The sequence below is a fragment of the Diceros bicornis genome, chromosome 7, assembly GCF_020826845.1.
Source record: "Diceros bicornis minor isolate mBicDic1 chromosome 7, mDicBic1.mat.cur, whole genome shotgun sequence".
NCBI classification, from domain to species: Eukaryota; Metazoa; Chordata; class Mammalia; order Perissodactyla; family Rhinocerotidae; genus Diceros; species Diceros bicornis.
The window spans coordinates 9,518,781-9,539,989 of NC_080746.1; the positions used below are offsets into that span (position 1 = coordinate 9,518,781).

The 21,209-nt window shown below is 51.4% G+C and overlaps 1 protein-coding gene across 3 annotated transcripts in view; it reads right to left on the reverse strand.

The window, feature by feature from the left end:
• Positions 1–299: 299 nt before the first annotated feature.
• Positions 300–21,209, reverse strand: part of DCPS (decapping enzyme, scavenger) — a 38,241-nt gene continuing 17,331 nt past the window's right edge. The window contains exons 3-6 of one of the 3 annotated variants that reach the window (XM_058544837.1): positions 13,831–13,976; positions 7,680–7,793; positions 2,674–2,784; positions 300–714 (exon numbers count right to left, since the gene is read on the reverse strand). In XM_058544837.1, the coding sequence (XP_058400820.1) occupies positions 448–714; positions 2,674–2,784; positions 7,680–7,793; positions 13,831–13,976 (638 nt within the window). In that variant the 3' untranslated portion in view covers positions 300–447. Of the gene's footprint in view, positions 715–2,673; positions 2,785–7,679; positions 7,794–13,794; positions 13,977–21,209 lie in introns of all 3 variants that reach the window. The other 2 variants (XM_058544836.1, XM_058544838.1) reach the window with 2 other exon arrangements.

Here is a 21,209-nt window from a genome sequence, read left to right on the forward strand (position 1 = left end):
GGGGAACTCGCAGACACATGGACCTAGAAAACCACTAGGAAGATACATACAGAAAATGGGAAGGAGCAAGAGGCAGCAGAACAGGAAGGAGTGAAAACTGGGAGAGGCACAGTCCGATTCAGGACACGGGAGTCCAAGACGCCGCGGGCAGGGATTTGGAGAAAGCCCCTGGCACCCTTCCAGGTCAGCCAAAGCCACCACCCCCGGAGACTTTCCTCCCTTCTCAGGATCTTCCCACCCGGTTCTGCCCACTCCAGCTCCCCTCACACTGCCTCCCCAGGCCACACCATCAGTCCACACCGAATGAGACCAATACTTTATTCACATCCTAGGAATAAGCCAGTACAAAATATATTTTTAAAAAATTCACTTGGAGCTAAAAATTCCACTCCCCCCACCCTCAATCCCACACATCTGTGCTCTTCTCCTGACAGCCCCTGGGTCGACTCAGCTCCTCTGGGCCTCCTGCAAGAGCGGGAGCAGGGGATCATCAGCCCTGAGGGTAAAGGTAAGGGTTCGCTGCTGGTAGTATTCCGGATCACACTCTAGGTTCTCAATCACCTCCGCCAACAGGTGGGCCCGCTCCACCCCCGCGCCAGGGGCCTCGAAGCCCAGGGCTGTGAAGTGCACGTGCAGGTGGTAGTAGGAGGGCAGGTAGTGCAGGTACACTCGGAGGCGGTCTGCCTTTACCTGGTAGCGCTGCAGGATGGCTTCCTGACAAGAAAGAGGAGTGGCAGGACGTGGTCATTGTGCTGCCCATGAACCAGCGCCAGAACCCTCCTCCTGTCCTAATCCCCGACTAGCCTTTGGACACCTGAAACAAACTCTCCCAACAGCTCCTGCCCACTGTTTGCTTCAGATCCCTGTCTTCCACTCTAGGGAATCAACAAATACAAGTGACAATGCAAAGCTGAGGCTCCTTCTCCCAAAGGAAGGGGACAGTGGCCACAATCAGGGTTCCCCACTCCAGCCTGGATAAAAGATTTGCTTCCTCAAACAGTCGCTGCTGGGAATCTAGGAAGTCCCAGTGCCTAAGCACAGGCCCCCGATTCCAGCCACGGGGACTATCCTCCCCCTGGACGATTTACAAGCACTTAAAACATGAAGTAGTGGGAGGCAGACTTGTTCTCCCTCTTAGCACAGAACAGAGTGGAGCTGATGGGGCTGAGCTAAGGGCTTGGTGACAGAAGGGGTGGGGGATCGGACATGAGAAGGGCTGTCCCCACACAGGCGAGGGAGGCATAACACAGCCCACCAAGTCTCACTGGACTCCTGGCAGAAGTGGAAGGCATTTACTTTGGCCTCAGCTCCTCTGCCCACCCCTACTTTGCTCTGGGGTAGGGCTTTTTCCACCAAACCCCAGTTCAGGAGACTCCAAGGCTTGGAATTAAGAGGAGACTCTGATTTCCATTGTGGGCAAATCCCTGAGGAGGTCAGAGGTGAAGAGAAAAAGACTAGGGGCTCAGCAGGCTCAGAATACACCCCAGAATTCTATTCTGCATTTGGAGCTCACCCCAGGGATCTCTGCAGCAGGGTGAGAGCAGGGCCAAACCACCCAGAGACCTTCCTGGGATAAGCAGGGCTGGCCGGCCAGGTGAGGCTGCCTGAGCCGCCAGGGCAGGTGGAATTGTTGGCCCAGCATCTCCTTGAGAGAAAGATGCCACTCTGCCATCCTGAGGCTGTTTCAGGAGAGTAACAAGTCGCTCTAAAAAGACAAAGGCAGCCAGAGAGATGGTGACATGGGCAGGCAAGAGGGGAGGAGGCAGGTCAGGGCACAGTGACGGGGAGCTGGGTTCCGAGGTGAACAGAGAGCAGAGCCAGGCAAAGCCCTTCCTCCAGGTCTGCATCAAAGCCTCAGAGCAGCCCTTGTTGAAAGGGGACGAGCCTCTCTCCTGGCTGGGCGCCCTCACAACTGCCGGGCCCTGGCACGGTGGGCGGCATCTTCAAATGTCTCAGAGTGGAAAGAAGGCTGAAAACAACCCCACAGAATGGCGGATTTACAAGGACCCCATCCAGACACTGAGGCCCAGAGAGTGACATGAAGTGACCTGCCCACGGTCACCCAGCAAGTTAGGGTCAAATGTCAGAACCAGGACCACAACCCGAGATTCTAGACTCTTCCCCATCTTCCCTCACCTCCAGGGCTCCTTTTAGTACCCCTGTTAATTTCATTCAATTCAACAAATATCCCAGATAGAAAGTATCTCAGAATGCCTCATGATACAGAATTCAGTGTCTACCCTCAGGGAACATGAAGTACGTGCGTACACACAGCAGTCATGGACCCATCTACCCAAGAAACACATCTGGCACGATGTGGCTGTCATAAGCAAGACAGGGAATCCTGGGGTGGGGAGAGGGGGGCGTCCCAGATGGGACCTGCAGGAGAAAGGCAGGGAGGCAAAACTGGGAACCCAGGCGGAGGACGGCAGCCGTGGGGGTGAGGGAAGGAGGCTGAAAGGAGAGCTGGAGGGGAGGGGAGGGCAGGACCAGGTGACGGGGCCTTGTGAGTCCATCCAAAGAGCTTTCATGTGGCCCTCACGGCTGCCATCCAGAGAGAAGCCCCTTGACAGAGGGACTTCTGGGAAGGATGAGGAAAGTGACTGGGGGACCCCCGAGAGGTGGAGTATAATTCCTCTGGACTTCAGTGTGGATTCGGCCAAGGCAACTCACCTGCCCCTCCCGGAGGATGTTCCTGAGCAGCGGCAGGTGCTCTGGAGTAAGGTCCCGAAGAGACTTGATGCCCCGGCGATGGCAGATGGCAATCAGGTACAGGTCATCGAGCTGTGCAGAGACCAGCAGGGGTAAACCAGGCCCAGCAGGGGCCAGAGCCGGCGGGAGGGTTGACCATTCTAGAATTCCCCACGGAAGCAAGGAAGCATCCACCCCCAAGGCCTGCAGTGCCAGCCACAGCTCATCCCAAAGACCCCAAGGCAGGACCGATCTCCAGGCAACATGGGCCTCCACATGTCCAGGATGAGTGGGACAGTCTAAGGAACAGAACCTTGTTTATTCTTCCTGCTAAAGAATAGCATATAGGAGCATTTATATACACACAGGGCTGATGGGGGAGGGGGGGGCAGCGCAGGAAGGAGGTTCAAGAAAGTGCCAAGGACAACTCTTTCCCTCCAAGAGTTTATGGTCTAATCATGTGTACATAAGTAAGTACCATAAGACATAAAGCGATAAAAGTACAGGAGGAAGAAGGAAAGACTAGATAGCTAGGGTGATCCAGGGAGGCTTCTCAGAAGAGGAGGCCGGGGATCCAAGTCTGGAAGAAGAGGTAGAGTTTGGAGAAAGGGCATTCAGGTAGAGGGAACAGTGAAAGCAAAGGCTCAGAGGAAAGAAAGTATAGGGCATGGAAGGGGTCGAGTAAGCAACTCGATTTGTCACATGAAGGGGTGCACAGGGACGTGAGGGCAGAAAAGGAGCCTGGAGCCAGCTTGGCAAGGAGCACCACCAGAGCGCTTAACCTTGTTCTGTCTTCCCCTGTCTCACAGGCGGCCCTTCCTGCTGTCCTTCTTGAAAATAGCACCTGGCTGAAAACCTGGAGGTCGCAACAGTGCAAAGAACCAAAATCAACAAGATCTGGTGCCAGAGATCAAATGAACTTTCCTCTTGCCCAGAAAACCCTCCACCCCTCCCTGCTCACCCACGCCCTGGCCCTGGCTGGTTATCACATCCATGTGCGAGGCAGGCCCCAGACACCAGGGCTCCTAGGGGCAAGGCAGGGAGGGAAGCCAGCAGCATCAGCCCTGCAGTCCGAGCTGCTAGATTCTTCAAGGCGGTAATTTGGGGACCATGAGTCACTCAACAAAATCCCCAAGGGCCCCGACTGAAAAACTGAGAATGAGATTTTCCATATGGTGCCTGGTGTCCAACTGTGCCTCTTCATGGCAACATTGTCTCTTAACGCCACAGATTCTCTTCTCTGCCAGAGTTTTAAGAATCTGGGCTCTCTGCCCCAGACCTGCCGCAGATGAGCCCGCTGGGACCTCCCAGCAGATGGTGGAGCTGTGCCCACCCAGGCCTCAGTTTTGCCCACAAGTCTCTTCCGGATGCTCACTTCTCATGGCCCATGTCCAGGACATTTACTCTCTCACTAGCTAGGGGCCCAAGGAGACGCCAGGAAACAGAATTGCTTGAACTTGGGATGTGTATGTGCACACCTGTGGGTGTCTTCAGCTGTCCTATGTGTCATTGTCACAGGATTCCCAAATAATAGTGGCATTTGTTTTAGATGATATCTACTGACAAATCCCAAACTTGGCATTGAATCACACCTGTCTGCTCCACTGGCACAGAATGAGGCATGAAGCCTGGTGCTGGGTGTCAGCTCACAGGCTAGCTGAGAGAGGGAAAAGAAACCCATTGTTTGATATTAGACATGACTCCAGATTTTCTGTAGGCAGCCTAAGGGCCGCCGGCCCAGAGAAATGATCTGAAAAAAACTAGACCAGGGGCTGGCGAGGGTCTCAGGCTGGCATCCAGAAGGTGGCCCATCAATCACTTGGAGAGAGAGAGACCATCAATTTCTCTTTACAAGGCAGGACAGTAAAATCAAAGCAACAGCTTCGTGGCGAGGGGCAAGACAGAGAATGGCTGGAGCTTTGGAGAGCTCTCTCTCCATCTCTGGAGTGACTTAAAGGAAGAGTTCCCCAGTCCAAGAACTTGAGACCAAAGAACCTAAATTACGTGCACTGAAGGGGTATGTGTGTCTATGTAAACACATACATATATGCTTAGATGTCCAATATGCAACGACGATCTCTGGAAGGAGAGACAAAGAAATGATCTTTTCTGGGGAAATAGTCCCTTCTGGGGAAGGGAAAGAGAAGAATGTGGGCTGAGGAACTTACTTTCACTGCACACTCTTTATACTATTTGCATATTTACCATGTGCATGTATTAACTAGACCTACCAAAAAAAAAAAAAAACCCCAAAAAACAAATAAAAGAGAATATACATGTGATCTCTTAAGAGAACTGAGGAAGGGATGTTATAACCTTGAGGGAGGCCGAGTCCCTGGCAAACATCAGGCACTGGATAAATATCTGTGGAATGGAGAGATGGATGGATAGATGGATGGATGGATGGATGGATGGATGACGGACGGACATATGGACAGAGTCTCTTTAATCCTGGGCCATCAATGCGGGGAATAAAGATATACTTCTGGCAGAAGCAGCAGGAGGAGGAGATTCCAGGGTGGCTAGGAAGGCTCCTCAGAGCAAATGCCAGAGCACCTCTCTCCTCAGTCCTCCCCTAGAGGAAGGACAAAGAAAAGAAGTCCAGGCCTGTGTCTCCCTGTGGATACACTGCCTAATTCTAAGGAAGGTGTTGATTTCAGTATTCTGTCACAAGTCAGAGATTTGAGACACTGAAATACGATACTTGATATGACAGGTCTAATCAAGCAAAAGTTAAAAACTATAGCACCTGTGTGGCCATAAAGGGAAGTCACATTTTTTTTTTTTGTGAGGAAGAGCAGCCCTGAGCTAACATCCATGCCAATCTTCCTCTTTTTGCTGAGGAAGACCGGCTCTGAGCTAACACCTATTGCCAATCTTCCTCCTTTTTTTCCCCAAAGCCCCAGTAGATAGTTGCATGTCATAGTTGCACATCCTTCTAGTTGCTGTATGTGGGACACCGCCTCAGCATGGCCGGACAAGCGGTGTGTCGGTGCGCGCCCGGGATCCGAACCTGGGCCGCCAGTGGTGGAGCACGCGCACTTAACCGCCAGGCCATGCGGTCACATTTAAGCTGGCCCATTCACAACCTCTGAGGGCCAGTCGCCCCAGCCGTGCACTTCCTGAAGACTTTTTTGTTTTAAAGGAGACAGAGAGAGGGCAGTTTCACTGGCAGGCCAGGTGGACAATGGATTTCCGTTCTCAGGGCCGTGGGCTCAGGTGTGCTCCAGGCTCCTTGAACAGAGTTGCACAAGTCAATCTTTTGTTGTCCCTGCATGGCCCTCAGACCACCATCCCTCTGCAAATCACAAGCTCTTCAGTCTTCAAGGACCTCGTGAGTCAGAAGTTCCTCCTACCCCACAACCCACCTCCCATGACCCAGTCTGCGGTCCAGAACCTCCAGGCGCAGGGCTGCCCAAGGGCACAGACAGGGGTGTTGCAGAGATGCACAAACGCATTGCCCAGAGCTGCCACCAGCATTCCTATTCTGTGGCCTTGCCCCAGTTCCCAAACATCTCGAGAGCCAGTCCTGGCTTCCTTGCGGGGGGACGGCGGGCAGGTAATAAGCTGCAGGAGGAGGGACGGAGAGGGTGCAGGCAGGTGTTCTCTCGGCCTCTCTCACCACAACACCCCACACATGGGGAGCTATCTGCTTTGATCTTACCTGGCTCTAACATATCATCACTCAGAGCTGCAACTTCTGGAAGTGCCCTTCAAATTCCCTATCACCCCTCAAGCCACGTTCAGCAACTCCCACCAGTCTCGTAAGAGACAGCTGGTGCTCACTTGCCTGTGTGCCTCTGAGCCAAAATCCTGGCCCTTTACCCCATAGGCCCCTGGGGCCCCCACTGTGGCAGTGAAGTGGGGGCATAGCAGGTCTAGGACTCACCAAACCAAAATGTAGCAAACTGCAGGTGAGCTCAGTTTAGCATTCAAAGGCCTAAAGGGCAGGCCACAACTGAGAAAGCAAGAGGAAAGGCGTCTACAGAGAGGCGGACAGGGCCAGACTCCAGAAGGGATGTCTCTGCGTGAGGAACACAGAAACAAGAAGGGTCCGCTTGAGAGCAGGATGGCAAATTCGAGCCTGGATTACTCAAAGACTTGAACTGGAGGAGAGGGAGGTGTTTATCTACGCCCCACTTCCTACTCAGCAATCCCGTGTCTGGTTTCCTCGGTCTTATCCCGGCCCCTGTCCTGCTGCAGGTGGAGCCCAGCCTAACCCCAGCCTGTGGTGGAAACAGCACTTCCTGTAACACGGTGCTCTGCCTGTTCCTGTTACTGTCAGGGTATAAGTCCACCCAAGGACACGATGGTAAGCTGTGACTGGTGATGAGCTGGTGTGGGAGAGTGAGGAAGGGAAGCAAGAAGGTGGAGAGACAGAGAAAAGCTACAGAGAACTGGAGAGAGACAATGTGAGCGCAAATGGCTCCACTGGAAACCTGCTCCTTAGAAGGTTAGGAGAACTGAGGGGCACGTGGAGGCCAGGAAACAGAGCTGAGGGGCTTGGGGGAAGCCTGGGCCGCTGAAAGACCTCCTCTGCAACTTGGGCAGTGCAGGGGACTCCTTCGGTTGGTCACCATGGTTCCTGCCAGCCAGTGCTTCAGACCATGGGCCTGCCTGGATCTGCTGGTGTCCAGGGGGACAGAGAGAACGTACAGTCCACAGGGCCCCAGGTGCTCCTGGAAGTAGGGTGGCAGCCCAAGCCACTGTGCTGGTTAAGGAACGGCCATGTGGTTATGGATGCAAACATCGGCCCACTCTTCCCCTTGGGTGGGAGGAGAGCCAGGGAAGGCTGTAAGCTGACCCGTTAAGGTGTAAACAGGACAGGCATGCACTCTCACTGCAGAGAGCTCAGGCCTCTCCTTGTTGGTTAATTACTGCTTAGAGAGAGAGACCAAGAGGAGAAAGAAGGACAGGAGTAAAAGAGGGCCAGCAACCTAAAGCAGGGTACTCAGAGACCCTAGAGGGCCCAGTAAGAAATCTTTTACCTGTTGTTGGTTCCACTTGAGGTCAGGGATGAGAACAAAGCCGTCAGAGGGATCTGGGTTCTCAAAAACAATCCGATCGGCTTCTGCCTTCTTGTCGAGAATGTTATACACCCACTGGAAAGAGGGAGAGAGAAGGTTCACGCAGCCATGCACCGGCCCTGGAGAGACACCCCAGAGAGCTATGTAAGCTCTCTGGCCCCTCCAGGAGAACAGCCAAGTCATGAAAGGCCACTAAGCTCAGTGGATCTACACTCAGGCTATCCTGTCCCCAACGATCTGCTCTTGGGGGTCCACCACAGCTGACACTCGGCCGCCAAAGCTGTCCCCACAGGGGCCACGGCAGCTCGGACGTGGCCAGCTCTTTAGGCTCTTCCTGGTGAGCACTGTGTACATGCTCTGCTGCGGACCCACAGTCCTGGTCCGCATCCGCCCCCTCCACTGCCCACAGGACTTGGGAAAAGCTGTCTCCGTGGGCCCCTTCCCACTTTATTCAGGACCACAGGCAAACACAGTCAGATTGGGAGTTCCTTCTGCAGATGGAGCCAGCTACACACCAGGGCAGGGAAAGGCTTAGGTTCTAGAAGTTACTGTGTGTGGGTTTCCCACTCTGTTGGGATTCTTGTTAGTGATGGGATTAGCATCTCTGCCTGCCTGGAGCCACAGTATCTCAGCTGACACAGCCCTTGCATGACAAAGCAGAACTCACCCCCTCCCCTGTCAAGATGGGGATTACACAGACCTTTCCTGTCAACCCAGGGCTTCCAGCCCTTCCTCACACCCTTTTATCAGCTGCTGTCAACAGTCTTCAGGGAACCCTTCCTAGGGCATGTGTGGATCCCAAAGACATGGGCTTCTGAAGAAGCCCACCTGCAAGGAGGTTAAGATAAGAAGGCCCCTGTTCTCACAGGGCTCAAACCCATGGACTTCCACTCTTTTCCACTTCCCCCAAGCTCCAAGAGCCCTTTGCAAACTCGACCTCCTTCCAGGTCAGTGAACTCCCTACCCTAAATCCGAGAGAGAACCCTGCTGGAGAGCCAGCGAGATGAGTGGCTGGGTTCACACAGCTGCCCCTTCCACCTCTCAGTCATGATGGGCCTCCCAGTTCACTGAGTGGGGCAGATCAGGAGGCCAGGGCACTGACACAACCAGACCAGTATAGGGCTCCTCTGCCCACTCCCAGAAGTGCTGGCACAAGTAATGTCAGCAAAGGCCGGGGGCAGGGGCCGGTTTAGCATCTGCACACTTCACCCTGAGTTCGGAGGGCTGAGAACAATGCACTACAACATCGGCTCTGCGTCGGCTTGGCTAAGGTCAAGTGCAACTATCTGAGATGCAGAGGGATAGAGCAGAGGTACCTGCCCAGGAACATCTGGGCCTCTCAGATCCCCTGGAAAGACCACAGGCTGGTCACAATGTGGTCCTCCCACTACAAAAGAGAGGCCCTTCCCAAGAAGAGCCTGGCCATGCCACTTCCTGGGAGGGGTCTGGAGGACAGCCAGCAGTGGCTTCCTCGTGCAGCACTGGGGCCAGAGCAATGCACAGCGCAGCCTGTGGAGAATCTCCCACAAAGGCATTTCCTCTCCGACTGCAAACCTCTCCGAGAATGTCCTACGGGAGAAAAAAGCCAGTCAGAACCTGACCTGAAGCATCCCAAAAATAAAGGGCAGGGAGGGGCGTGGTGACTCTCTACAGAGAGCCTTGGTGTGGCCCAGCCCATAAGCAGGCCTCCCTGGGGCTCTGTCTTTGCCCACAGATAAGAAGGGACTGGAAAGCAGTATGTGGCATGAGAGAGGATGGATGGGCTCTGGAGTTCAAGAAGCCTCTGTTTCAGCTCCTGCTTCCACCACTAATTAGCCGCCACCTGTGTTAAGTGATTTCCTCTCTCTAAGCCTTGGTTTCCTCTTCTGTAAAATGGAGCTAATAATACCCACATGTTAGGGTGTAGTCAGGATTGTAAATGAGAAAATGCCTGAGAAGCACCCAGCTCAGAGCAGGCACCCCACAAGCAGAGGAAGGTGCTTATTCCACCAGGAGGTGTGTTCGGCTGGTGCCTCACGATGACGACAACGGGATGGTTTGCTGGAGGCTACTAGAAGGACTAGGAAAGGGAAAAAAGAGAAAAAGGATGAGAGCAAAGGAGGCAGTGCCAACTAAAGGGCAAGGGAGAACCAAGCACGAGGCTGCAGGGGCGAGTGACCACTAGGAAGGCACGATGGTGACGAGCCCAGTGCTGCTCTACGTACCTCATGGGATTAACTCTCACGGCAACTCTGCTGTTAGTACCTCATTCTGCAGGTGAGGAAAAAGCAGGCGTGAGGAAGTTCACACAATTCCAACCCAGAGTCTGGCATCAGAGCCAATGCTCCAGGCCATGTAGGGAAGGCCCACGAGAGCAGGAGGGACCCGAATCCACATGAAGTCTCAGACCAGAAGTCCAGATAAGGAAGGGAGAACAAGGGAACACAATTCACATGAATCATAGGGGGTTGTGTAATGGGGAGTGACACCATCTGAAAGCAAGCCTGGAGGACTCGACCAGCCTTGCTGATATCGGGGCTGTGGGTGGGCACCGACATCTCTGCAACACACCTGGCATGACCTCCTTGCAGTAGGTGACACTAGCAACTCCCTCTGGATGCCCTCACCTCCTTTGGGAATCTCACTCCCTGTTCACTCTCCTCCTGCTTTGCTGCTCACCCACCTGCTGGCCCGTCTCCTCTGGCCACCCTTCACCTGCCCCTGCTTCCCAGGTGTCCTAGTCCTGCACTCTCCCAGCCAGTTCTCTGGAACCGCTCCCAGTGTCTGCATAACGGCAGCTACCATTCCCGCACCTAGTCTGCGCTGGCAACAACACTGACACGATACATTCTTTCAATTCTCACCTGGACCTTAGGAGGGGGGTAGTATTAGCTGCATTTTCCAGACTGGGGCTCAGAAGTGAAAGACAATGTCACACCGCTCTGAGTCGGCAGAATAGGAATCCAAACGCTGGGCTGGTGCTAAAGCCTTGATTTGACAACTCGCAAATGGACGTTTTTAGCCTGATGATCTCTAACGCTCCAGATCCAGACATCCCACTGCATTTGTTACTGGGAAATTACAAGTACCTCAAATCTGAGGAGCCAAATAGGGTAGTGGGCTAAGAGCACAGACGCTGGGCCAGACCTCCTGGCTTTGAAGCCCATCTCCAAGGGGCTGTTGTGAAGATTCAGTGAGGTGATGCTCGTCAAATGCTTATGGCAGTTCCCACACCTAGTGATGCTCGCTAAGTCCCAAACTGAAACGTCTTCCACATAAACCCTCTCCGCTGTCCACGTCCCCCGTCCTGGTTAATGATCCTACTATCCATCTACTCACTGCCCAAGCTAGACCTGGGGTCATCCCAGACCCTTCCTCACCTCCAAATCCACCATTTCCTGAGCCCTACCTCTTACGTTGCTACAGAAGCCTTCCCCACTGCCTCTGCCTGGGTTCAGAGTCTTCCTGCTTCCTCTCACCGCACTCCAACTGATTCTTTAAATCTGATCACGCGCGCTCCTCTGCGGCCTGGGGTTCGGATCCTGGGCACGCACGGAAGCATTGCTTGTCAAGCCATGCTGTGGCGGCGTCCCATATAAAGTGGAGGAAGATGGGCACGGATGTTAGCCCAGGGCCATTCTTCCTCAGCAAAAAGAGGAGGACTGGCGACAGATGTTAGCTCAGGGCTGATCTTCCTCAGAAAAAAAAAAAAAAAAAAAATCCGATCTCATCACATGCTTAAAATCGTTGACAGGACCCTCACTGCCTACGGCAATCGTTCTCAAATCCAATGATCATTAGAAATAGATATTTTTTTTTAAATGCAGATTTCTTAGCTCCACTCCCTGAACATTCTGATTCAGCAGAGATGGAGTAGGGCCCCATGCTGTATATTTTTAAAAATCTCACCAGGCAATCTTGATGATCAGCACAGTTTGGGAACTTCTGGTTTCCTAGACAAAGTGCACATACTGCCTCCTGGCCCCTGTCTGCCTTCTCCTGTCATCTCCTGTTGATCCTAACAGCTCCCCAAGTGCATCAAATGATTCCAGCCCTCTATGCCTCTGTACTTGCTCTTCTCTCTGCCTGAAATACCCTACTCTGCCCTATTAACCTGGTAAACATCTATTTGTCCCTTAAGACCCAACTGGAGGATCCCCTCCTCTGTGAAGCCCCCCACTGTCTGAGCTGATCACTCACTCCCTCTTTGGGTCACTACTGTACCTCATATACAGACCACTAAAGTGCTTATCTCATTACACTGCAATTGTCAGACTACATGTCTATCTTCCCTACAAGACTGTCGGGCATCATCAACATTTTTCTTGGTAACCCTCTAGAGCCTAGCACAGGGCCTTGTACACAGTAGATGCTCAATAAAGATAATGACTGTTGCCAGTTGAGCTGAGGGCTTGTAAACTTGCTGGAAGTAGCCAAGAAAGAATACATGAGGGCCGGCCCTGTGGCTTAGCAGTTAAGTGCACGCGCTCCGCTGCTGGCGGCCCAGGTTTGGATCCCAGGCGCACACCGATGCACCGCTTCTCTGGCCATGCTGAGGCTGCGCCCCACGTACAGCAACTAGAGGGATGTGCAGCTATGACATGCAACTATCTACTGGGGCTTTGAGGGAAAAAAATAAAGAAATAAAATTTTAAAAAAAAGAATACATGAATGCTCATGTCAAACAGAAGTTGGTAGAGCAGTGGCGTTTTTGTTGTATTATTTTCCAAGAGGAACTACATAACGGTGTATAAGAAGGCATATACAGTATATGACTCACATCAACTGTATTAAGGGTCTCCTCTCTTCACTCTCACGTATGTGCAGAACGTATATTCCACATCTCTCCACAACCCTGAACAGCAGAAGCTGTCTAGGAAGATGGAAACATATTTCTTTTCTACTTAGAAGACAGAGCAAATGCTGGGATTTCCTTAAAAAAAAAAAAAATCAAGCCAGTTTGCACCAGAGGAGCCTTGTGCAAATACTGCACAGGTGACCATGGCCAGTGGCCGGGCTGGGTCTTCCCCAACAGGAAAGAGAGCTGTTGGCACACAAGGCCTCCCATGGGCCCTGTCAACCTCCCTTTCCTTACTCTTCTCAAGTACAATTCACCTCGTAGTGCCCCTTACACCCAGGACACCCTCCCTTCTCCTGGGTCTGGGAGAAATGGCTGAGTTTCCCATATTAGAACACCCTCCACCATTGTAACCTGCATGTTGGGGAGAGTAAGTGAGAATTGCTCAAAGAGAACAAGAGTGAGTGATACAGAGATGGAGACAGTGAAAGCCAGTGAGTGAGCAAGGAAACAGCTCATCCATCATATTTAACTCTGAGCATTCACCCGGGGCCAATTCCAGGCAGAAGATCTGGCTGGTGCTGGGTAGAGACCCAAGGAGGAGTTGGGATCTCTTAGCTAAATGGCCTTGCATATGGCCCAGCGGCTGAAGACACTCGAAGAAGCTGCCAAGTCAGAAATATAGCCCCTAAGAGAAGAGGCCCTGCACCAACCCCCAAGAACAATAGGGTTCCACCCTCTATGGAATGAATGCAAGGGGGAACAAGTGAAGGGGAAGTTTTTTACTCTGGGACTTGACTCCTGGAGGCTGGTTTGCTGCAGGTGAAACCAGGAATAAGAGTCTGGACTGGGGCGGGCCTAAACTGGCACCAGTCTACCCCTTGACAGACCCCTGGCAAGGGCACAGCCATTCTGAGACTGTACTGGGGCTACTGTAGAGTACATACAAATTCTTCTAATGGACTGGGTTGCTTTGAGATTCCCAGAGAGCCTCAGTCCATGCCCCAGATCAGGTCAATTCCCATATCAATGAAGCCTTCTCTGACCATCCTCTATAAAACAGTGACGAACTCACCCCACTTATCCCGCTTATTCTTCTCCACAGCCCTCATGATCTCATGTCTTGTGTACTTATATATTTGTGTGCTGTCTGACTCCCACACAAGGTGGTGAGCTCCATGAAGGCAGGGATTCCACTGTGCTCTCTGTGTATCCCCATGGCCTGTGGAACAGTGCTGGCCCCTGGAGAGATGCTTAAGAAAGATACACTGGCCACAGGGACAGCACTCCATGTCTGACCTCTTGGGGCCAGTCCGAGAAGCGGTGGCCAGTCACCTGGATGCTGAGGCTCTGGGACTCCAGGTGGGGTAAGGTGATGTTCTTGTAATCATCTCCTGTCTCTCGCACCAGGTGGAGGTCCCGGCGCACGTACTTCTGCAGGTGCTTCTCTGTGGCAGGGTAAACCACAGTTGTCTTTACATCTGCAACGACACAACACGGCCTGCAAAGTTAGGCCCACTCTCTACAGAGTCCTGTCACACTTGAGTCCCCACAGGTACCACAGAAGGGAGATGAGCCTTGCCCCACCTTTGATTCCCTAACAAAGGGAACCAAAGGCTAAGAGGTTATATTCACTTGTGATCTCTGCCCACGAGGCACCTCGTGCCATTAAATTCATGAGCTGAGCCACACTCAGAATCCAGAAAACACAAGGTTTTCACTGATGGGTCACTGGGCCCCTCATCACCCTAACCCTAGCCCTTCCCTGTTTTCTACACACAGGAATGAAGTTTCCGACTCTTCTCACATACCACATTTCTACCTATGTGGCTTTCTGGAGCCAAAGCTGAAAATCCAGTTTAAAGCCAAGTAGCTTCCCTTAACGCACAGCAGCACAGCGTGGCACAGTGGCTAAAGACATGGACACTGGAGCCCAACTGTCTGATTTCAAGTCCTGGCCCCACCTGCTCCCTCCTCACCTCAAGTGGGTCCTTGACCCCATTCCAGTTATTTCACCTCCCCATGTCCCTACTGCCCCATCTGTCGCCCAAGGATAATAATAGCCCCTCTGTCATAGGGTTGGGAGGATTAAGCAAGCTAATACCTGTGAAGCACTGAGAACGATGTCTGACAAGTGGTAAATACTACGTAAGTCCTGGCTATTTTAAACCAGGGTTTCTCAACCTTGGCACCGTTAGCACTTTAGACTAGACAACACTTTGTTGTGGGGGCCGTCCTGTGCACTGCAGGATGTTTAGCAACATCGCAGGCTTCTACCAGATGCCAGTAAAACCCTTTCTCCAGTTGTGACAACCAAAAATGTCTCCAGACATTGCCAGATGTTCCCTGGGGGATAAAACTGCCCCAGGCTGAGAACCACTGTTTTCATCAGAAGGAAATCTTGCAGTTTTTCTAAACAGACTCTAGGTTAGGGTCCCAGTCCGATACCACCTGCTTCTGGTGAAGTCCTTTTCCCTATTTCTAATAACATCTGCTACAACTGTTATCATGACCTTAACGTTTATACAGAGCGCTTTAACATCAATCTTTTTTTTTTTTTGCTTGAGGAAGATTGTCCCTGAGCTAACATCTGTGCCAGTCTTCCTCCACTAACATCCGTGGGATGCCTCCACAGCATGGCTTGATGAGCACTGTATAGGTCTGTGCCCGGGATCTGAACCTGTGAACCCCGGGCCGCTGAAGCGGAACGCGCAAACTTAACCACTATGCCACCGGGCTGGCCCCTCAACATCGATCTTAAGGGCAGGAAAGGTAAATGGTGTTTTAAAATCAGTTGGGATGTTTCTCAAAAGACCCACGTCCTCCCTGACTCCAGAATCAGATGTGTTCTCCCAGGGAAACCTGCGAGAGAAGCCCTGCTGGGGCATTTTAACACTCTAGGAAATTTTCATACTCACCTATGTACTTCAAGACCCAGCTAAGAACCAGCAACCTATACTTTCAGACTTGGTCTGAGGCTAGAAGTGATTTTTTTTTTTTTTTTTTGCTGAGGAAGATTAGCCCTGAGCTAACATCTGTGCCCATCTTCCTCTATTTTGTATGTCGGATGCCACCACAGCAGGGCTTGATGAGTGGTGTGTAGGTCCGTGCCCAGGATCCGAGCCTGCAAAACCCGGGCCGCCGAAGTGGAGCACACGGACTTAACTACTATGCCACCAGGCCGGCCCCCATGGACAGAGGTGATTTTACTCCCCATTTCACAGGGGCGTCGAGACTTTCGCAGGGACTCGAGACTTGTGCAGCAACCCACTGAAATGTGGCAGAGGCAAGACTGGAATCGGAGTCTTCTCACCCCAAAGTTGATGCTCTTTCAACACCTGCCTAAAGGCCCAGTCTCATCTTCCAACAGTCCAGAGGGACGTCCAAAGGGGCTATACCAAGCACATGACTTCTGGTGAGGATCACAGGCCCCTGGTCCATCAGCTCTGGCAGCATGGCATGAAGACACGGGCTCTGGACCCAAGCTGATGTGTGACTCTCCCCTTACTGGCTGTGCGACCATGGGCGTGTTATTTAACCTTTCAGAGTCTCAGGTTCCTTATCTGTTAAAGGGTAGTCATAAAATTTGAGTTTTGCTAACATTAAACAACACATGCTATCTGGACCACTGGAGGCGCTAAGTAAATGTCAGCCCACTTCCTGTGAATCTCCGGATCCGACCCTGACAGGGAGGCACAAAGGCCTCCTCACAACCCTCTGGGCAGCAGCAAAAGCAGTTCCTCACTTCTCACTCCCACCACTCTCTGACAGCCCAGACTTACAGGCCAGGGGTCAGAGGTCAGCACACCAAGACCTCAAGAAGCAGGAGACTGCCCGAAATCAACTGAACAGCACTGCCTTGGCCCTTGCAGTGGGCTCCAGGAAAATCTCACCATATCTGCCGTGTAGCCTGGTGGAGAAGAGCAGAGATTCTCGCACCAATCACCCTGGCGTCAAATCCTGGCCCTGCACTTAGCAGCTGTGCAACCTTGGGCAGGTGACCTACCTTACAGGGCTGTTGTGAGAAGTCAATGAGCAGTAGATGGGAAGCATTCACAAAGTGCCCCCGACACAGAAGTGCTCCTCCAATACTGCCTCTTATTCTTGCTGTGTCGTCGTTACTTCGGTTGCCTGGGCTGGGCAGTGGGGGGAAAGCCGTGAGCAACGGAGCTCCCTCAGTGTTGGGGAGATGGGCTGGGGACAAAGGGAGAGCTGACACTGGAGAACAGCCTAGCCCTGCTGGCAACGGACACACAGCCCTGGGCACACAGTCTGGGGCTCCCTGGCTGTTCCAGATCAGAGAGCCGGTGGGCCTGCGAGTAGGCCCCTGTCTGCCAAGGCTTGTCAAAGACTGCCCCAGCCACCCAGGGTGCTGAGGAAACAGGCACCTCACCAGGCCAGCCCCCTCCTGCCTTCCCCGTCAGCAGCAGGGAAAAAATAAAAAGGTGTTTTAGAACTGCTAACTTCCTGCTGTCCTTCTTCCCTTCCTGAGAAACTCCTGCCCAGATGCAGAAACCCCACTGCTGCACTCAGGACCCCCTCAGAGCCAATCATTCCTAGGGGCCCACTCTCTGTCAAACCACCACTGGAAGCCCTGGCCAGGGGCAGGCCGGCCCTCACATGCTGGCGTCAGGGGTAGGGGCTGGACTGCTTCACTCGCTTTCCACCATGGTCTCCATGGCCCTCCGTCATCACACCCCGACCCCCCCTCCATCTTCATTTACCGCCGTTCTCCTCCTGATGTCTCTGCTCCCGCCACACTGATCTCCTTACACTTCCACTAACTCACATCAAGCTTCACACCCACTGCTCCCACTGCCAGGTGGGCCTCCCATCTCAGTCATGGGTGCTCCCTTGCATCATCCAGGTCTCTGCCCAGAGGTCAGCTCCTGAGCTCACAGACAGCCCTGGCTAAAAGGGTGCCCCTTAACCTCATCACCCTGTCTCCTTCTGGCTTGCTTTTTTTCCCCCATCACCACCAGACAATAGAACACAGAGTTACTGTCTGATTCTCCCACTGGAATGTACCTTCCAGGAGGACAGGGACATTGTCTTTTTTTTTTTTTTAAACATTTATTTTTTCCCCTTTTTCTCCCCAAAGCCCCAGTAGATAGTTGTATGTCATAGTTGCACATCCTTCTAGTTGCTGTTTGTGGGACGCCGCCTCAGCATGGCCAGACAAGCAGTGCATCGGTGCACGCCCAGAATCTGAACCCAGGCCACCAGTAGCAGAGCACGTGCACTTAACCGCTAAGCCACGGGGCCGGCCCCTGGTCTACCTTTTTTTAATTTATCATTTTATCCCCAGCACCTGCAACAGCATTTGGCCTATAGTAAGCACTCAACAAATATTTACTGAACAAATGTTTAAATGAATCCGGCCTTTTCAGACTTTAACCCCAGGAAGAGCATTTTTGTCCCAAATGGAATAAAACCTCTCTACCAAAAATCAACGTATTTCCCAATGCCAAGTTTCTCACTGGCAGCCAAAAGTGAACTCTGGTGCTTATCTAAATGACCTGCAACTGAACTCCGCAAGGATTTTGGTCAAGAGTCAATGCCCAACAAATGCTCAAACCATCGGGTGAAAAGATGTTGGGAAACAGGATACCCACGCACAGACTCAAAAATATCTCTCCAGAGATTACTTATTAATCACAAAGGGAAAACATTAAGTGATCAGGGTTAACATCACTCCTAACGGGACAAACTGATATCATGTGCCTCCTGAGGAACCTGCTATGGTATCCTAGCCAAAAAAGGCATACCCTAAATCCAATTACAGGAAATATCAGCAAAACTAGATCCAGGGACATTCCACAGAACAAGTGGCTTTACGACTCTTCAAAAGTGTCAGTTAGAAAGATAAAGAAAGGCCGAGGGACTGCTCCAGATCAAAGGACATGCAGCACTGGACGGGATCCTGGATGAGGGACAGGAGTCTTGCTCGAAAGACGGCATTGAAACAACTGGTAAAATTTAACAATGGTCTCTACGTTACATAATAGTTTTGTATAAATGTGAAATTTCCTAAAATTGGTCATTTTACTCGGGTTCCTAGAAGACACACTCCGAAGAGCTTAGCAATGAAGGGTTATGATGCCTGTAACTTACTTTTCAATGTATATGTGGAGAGAGAAAAAGCAAATGTGGCAAAATGTTAACAGTAGGTGAAAGGCTTTTATAAGGGAGTTCTTTGTACTATTTTTACAACTTTTCTGTAGGGCTGAAATTTTTTTTCACAATAAAAAGTAAAAAAAAAAAAAAAGGTGTTGAGGGGCTGGCCCAGTGGCATAGCTGTTAAGTTCGTGCGTCCTGCTTCGGTGGCCTGGAGTTCCCCAGTTCGGATCCTGGGCACGGACCTACTCACCACTCATCAAGGCATGCTGAGGCAGTGTCCCACATAGAAGAGCTACAACTCTACAACTATGATACACAACTACATGCTGGGGCTTTGGGGAGAAAAAAGAAAAAAGAGGAAGATTGGCAACAGATGTTACCGCAGGGCCACTCTTCCTTAAAAAAAAAAAAGGCAAGAAAGGACTACATTATCATCTCCATTTGAAAAAAAAAAAGGTGCTGATATCCTCTGGACCCTCAGCACTAATTGCTAACAGGTATGTACTGTTCTAAACCCTCTATGTATATTAACTCATTTACTCCTCACAACCAATGTGAGCTGGGTATTATTATAATCCCCATTTCACACACGAGGAAACGGTGGTGCCCTCAGTCACACAGCTCCACCTGGCTCAGCGCTGGGCTAAAGCCGCGGCCCCATGGTGACAGCAGATGAAGCTCGACAACTCAACTGGTGCCCTCTCTGCCAACCTGTTTAGCAAGTTGACTTAAGGGGGCCACCTGCCCAGGGTGAGCAGTACCTGGCACCTCCCTGCCCAAAAGCTTTTCCTTGTGGCTAGAGAAGGAACAAGGAACTCCCTGACTCTGCTCTCCTACTGGCTTTTTTTTTTTTTTTTTTTTGTGAGGAAGATCAGCCCTGAGCTAACACCCATGCTAATCCTCCTCTTTTTTCTGAGGACGGCCAGCTCTGAGCTAACATCTATTGCCAATCCTCCTCCTTTTTTTCCCCAACGCCCCAGTAGATAGCTGTATGTCATAGTTGCACATCCTTCTAGTTGCTGTATGTGGGACGCAGCCTCAGCATGGCCGGACAAGCGGTGTGTCGGTGCGCGCCCGGGATCCGAATCCGGGCCGCCCCTACTGGCATTCTTAAAAAAAACAGCTCCAAACAATCTCAAACCTCTCCAAAGCCCATCCAGTGTCTTGCTGGAGCCTCTGACCCGCTCCAGCAGGTGCCCTCCGCAGAGCTGTGCCCTGGGAGCTCTGGGCACTATCATCCTGGGGACTCCTTCTCCCTCTCTCTCGTGCTGGGCACCTTGTTTCCCAGATCCATTATCTTCGTCTTTCACGTTTATGTCCTTATTTTGCTAAAGCAGTGGTTCTCAAACTTGACTGTGCATCGGAACCACCTGGCTCAGGACATCTGTGGTGAGGCTGGAGAATCTGCATTTCTAACGAGTTCCCAGGTGCAGTTGCTACCTCTGGTCAAGGGATCATATATCAAGAACCACAGTGCTAAAGCACAAACTCAAGTTGCTTCCAGAGATATGGTGCAAGGGAGATAGAGACTTGAAACATCTGAAAATGTCTTTATTCTTCTGTCACACTTAATTAAGAGTTTGGCTAAAGAATTCCAGGATGGAAAGCAATGATCCTCAAAATCTGAAAGCATTGCTCTATGATCTTCGGGATTGCAATACCGCTGTCGAGAAGTCTGAGGTCATTCTGATCCCCAAGACTTTGTACTAACCTACTTTTTCCTTGCTGTCCCCAATGTCCTGATTGTGTTGATGGGACTTGGAGCAGGTTTATTTTCACCCACTGAGCTAGGTAATCATTGGACCCTTCCAATCTCGAAAATCGTGTTCTTCACTCCTGGGAAACTGTCTTATTTCTTGGATCATTTTCTTCCCCATTTTCTCTGCCCTTTCTTTCTGGAACATCTATTTGGACATTTAACTTCTTCGATTCATCTTCTAGTTTTTTTTTCTCTCCCATTTTCCATCTCTATGTCTTTCTGCTCTACTTTGAAGGAAGTTTTCTTCAACTTCATCTTCTACTGAATTTTTCATTTGTGCTATATTTTTAATTTCCAAGAGTTTTAAAAAAATTCTTTATTAACAGTACCTTGTTCTTCATCTTATCATTTGATAACATAATACCTGAGATTAAGACAGTTTTTGAAAATTTCTTCTCCCTGTATAGTTTCTCTCTCCTTCAAGTTTCTTTCTTTCTTTTTCAACTGAGGCTTCACTCAAAAGTCTGGTTACCCTGAGCCGGCCCCGTGGCTTAGCAGTTAAGTGCGCTCGCTCCGCTACTGGCAGCCCGGGTTCGGATCCCGGGCACGCACCGACGCACCGCTTCTCCGGCCATGCTGAGGCCGCATCCCACATACAGCAACTAGAAGGATGTGCAACTATGACATACAACTATCTACTGGGGCTTTGGGGGAAAAAAAAAAGGAGGAGGATTGGCAATAGATGTTAGCTTAGAGCCGGTCTTCCTCAGCAAAAAGAGGAGGATTAGCACGGATGTTAGCTTAGGGCTGATCTTCCTCACCAAAAAAAAAAAAAAAAAGTCTGGTTACCCTGGCCTGTGCACTCACACATATTTCAGAGCAGAGCACTAAAAAG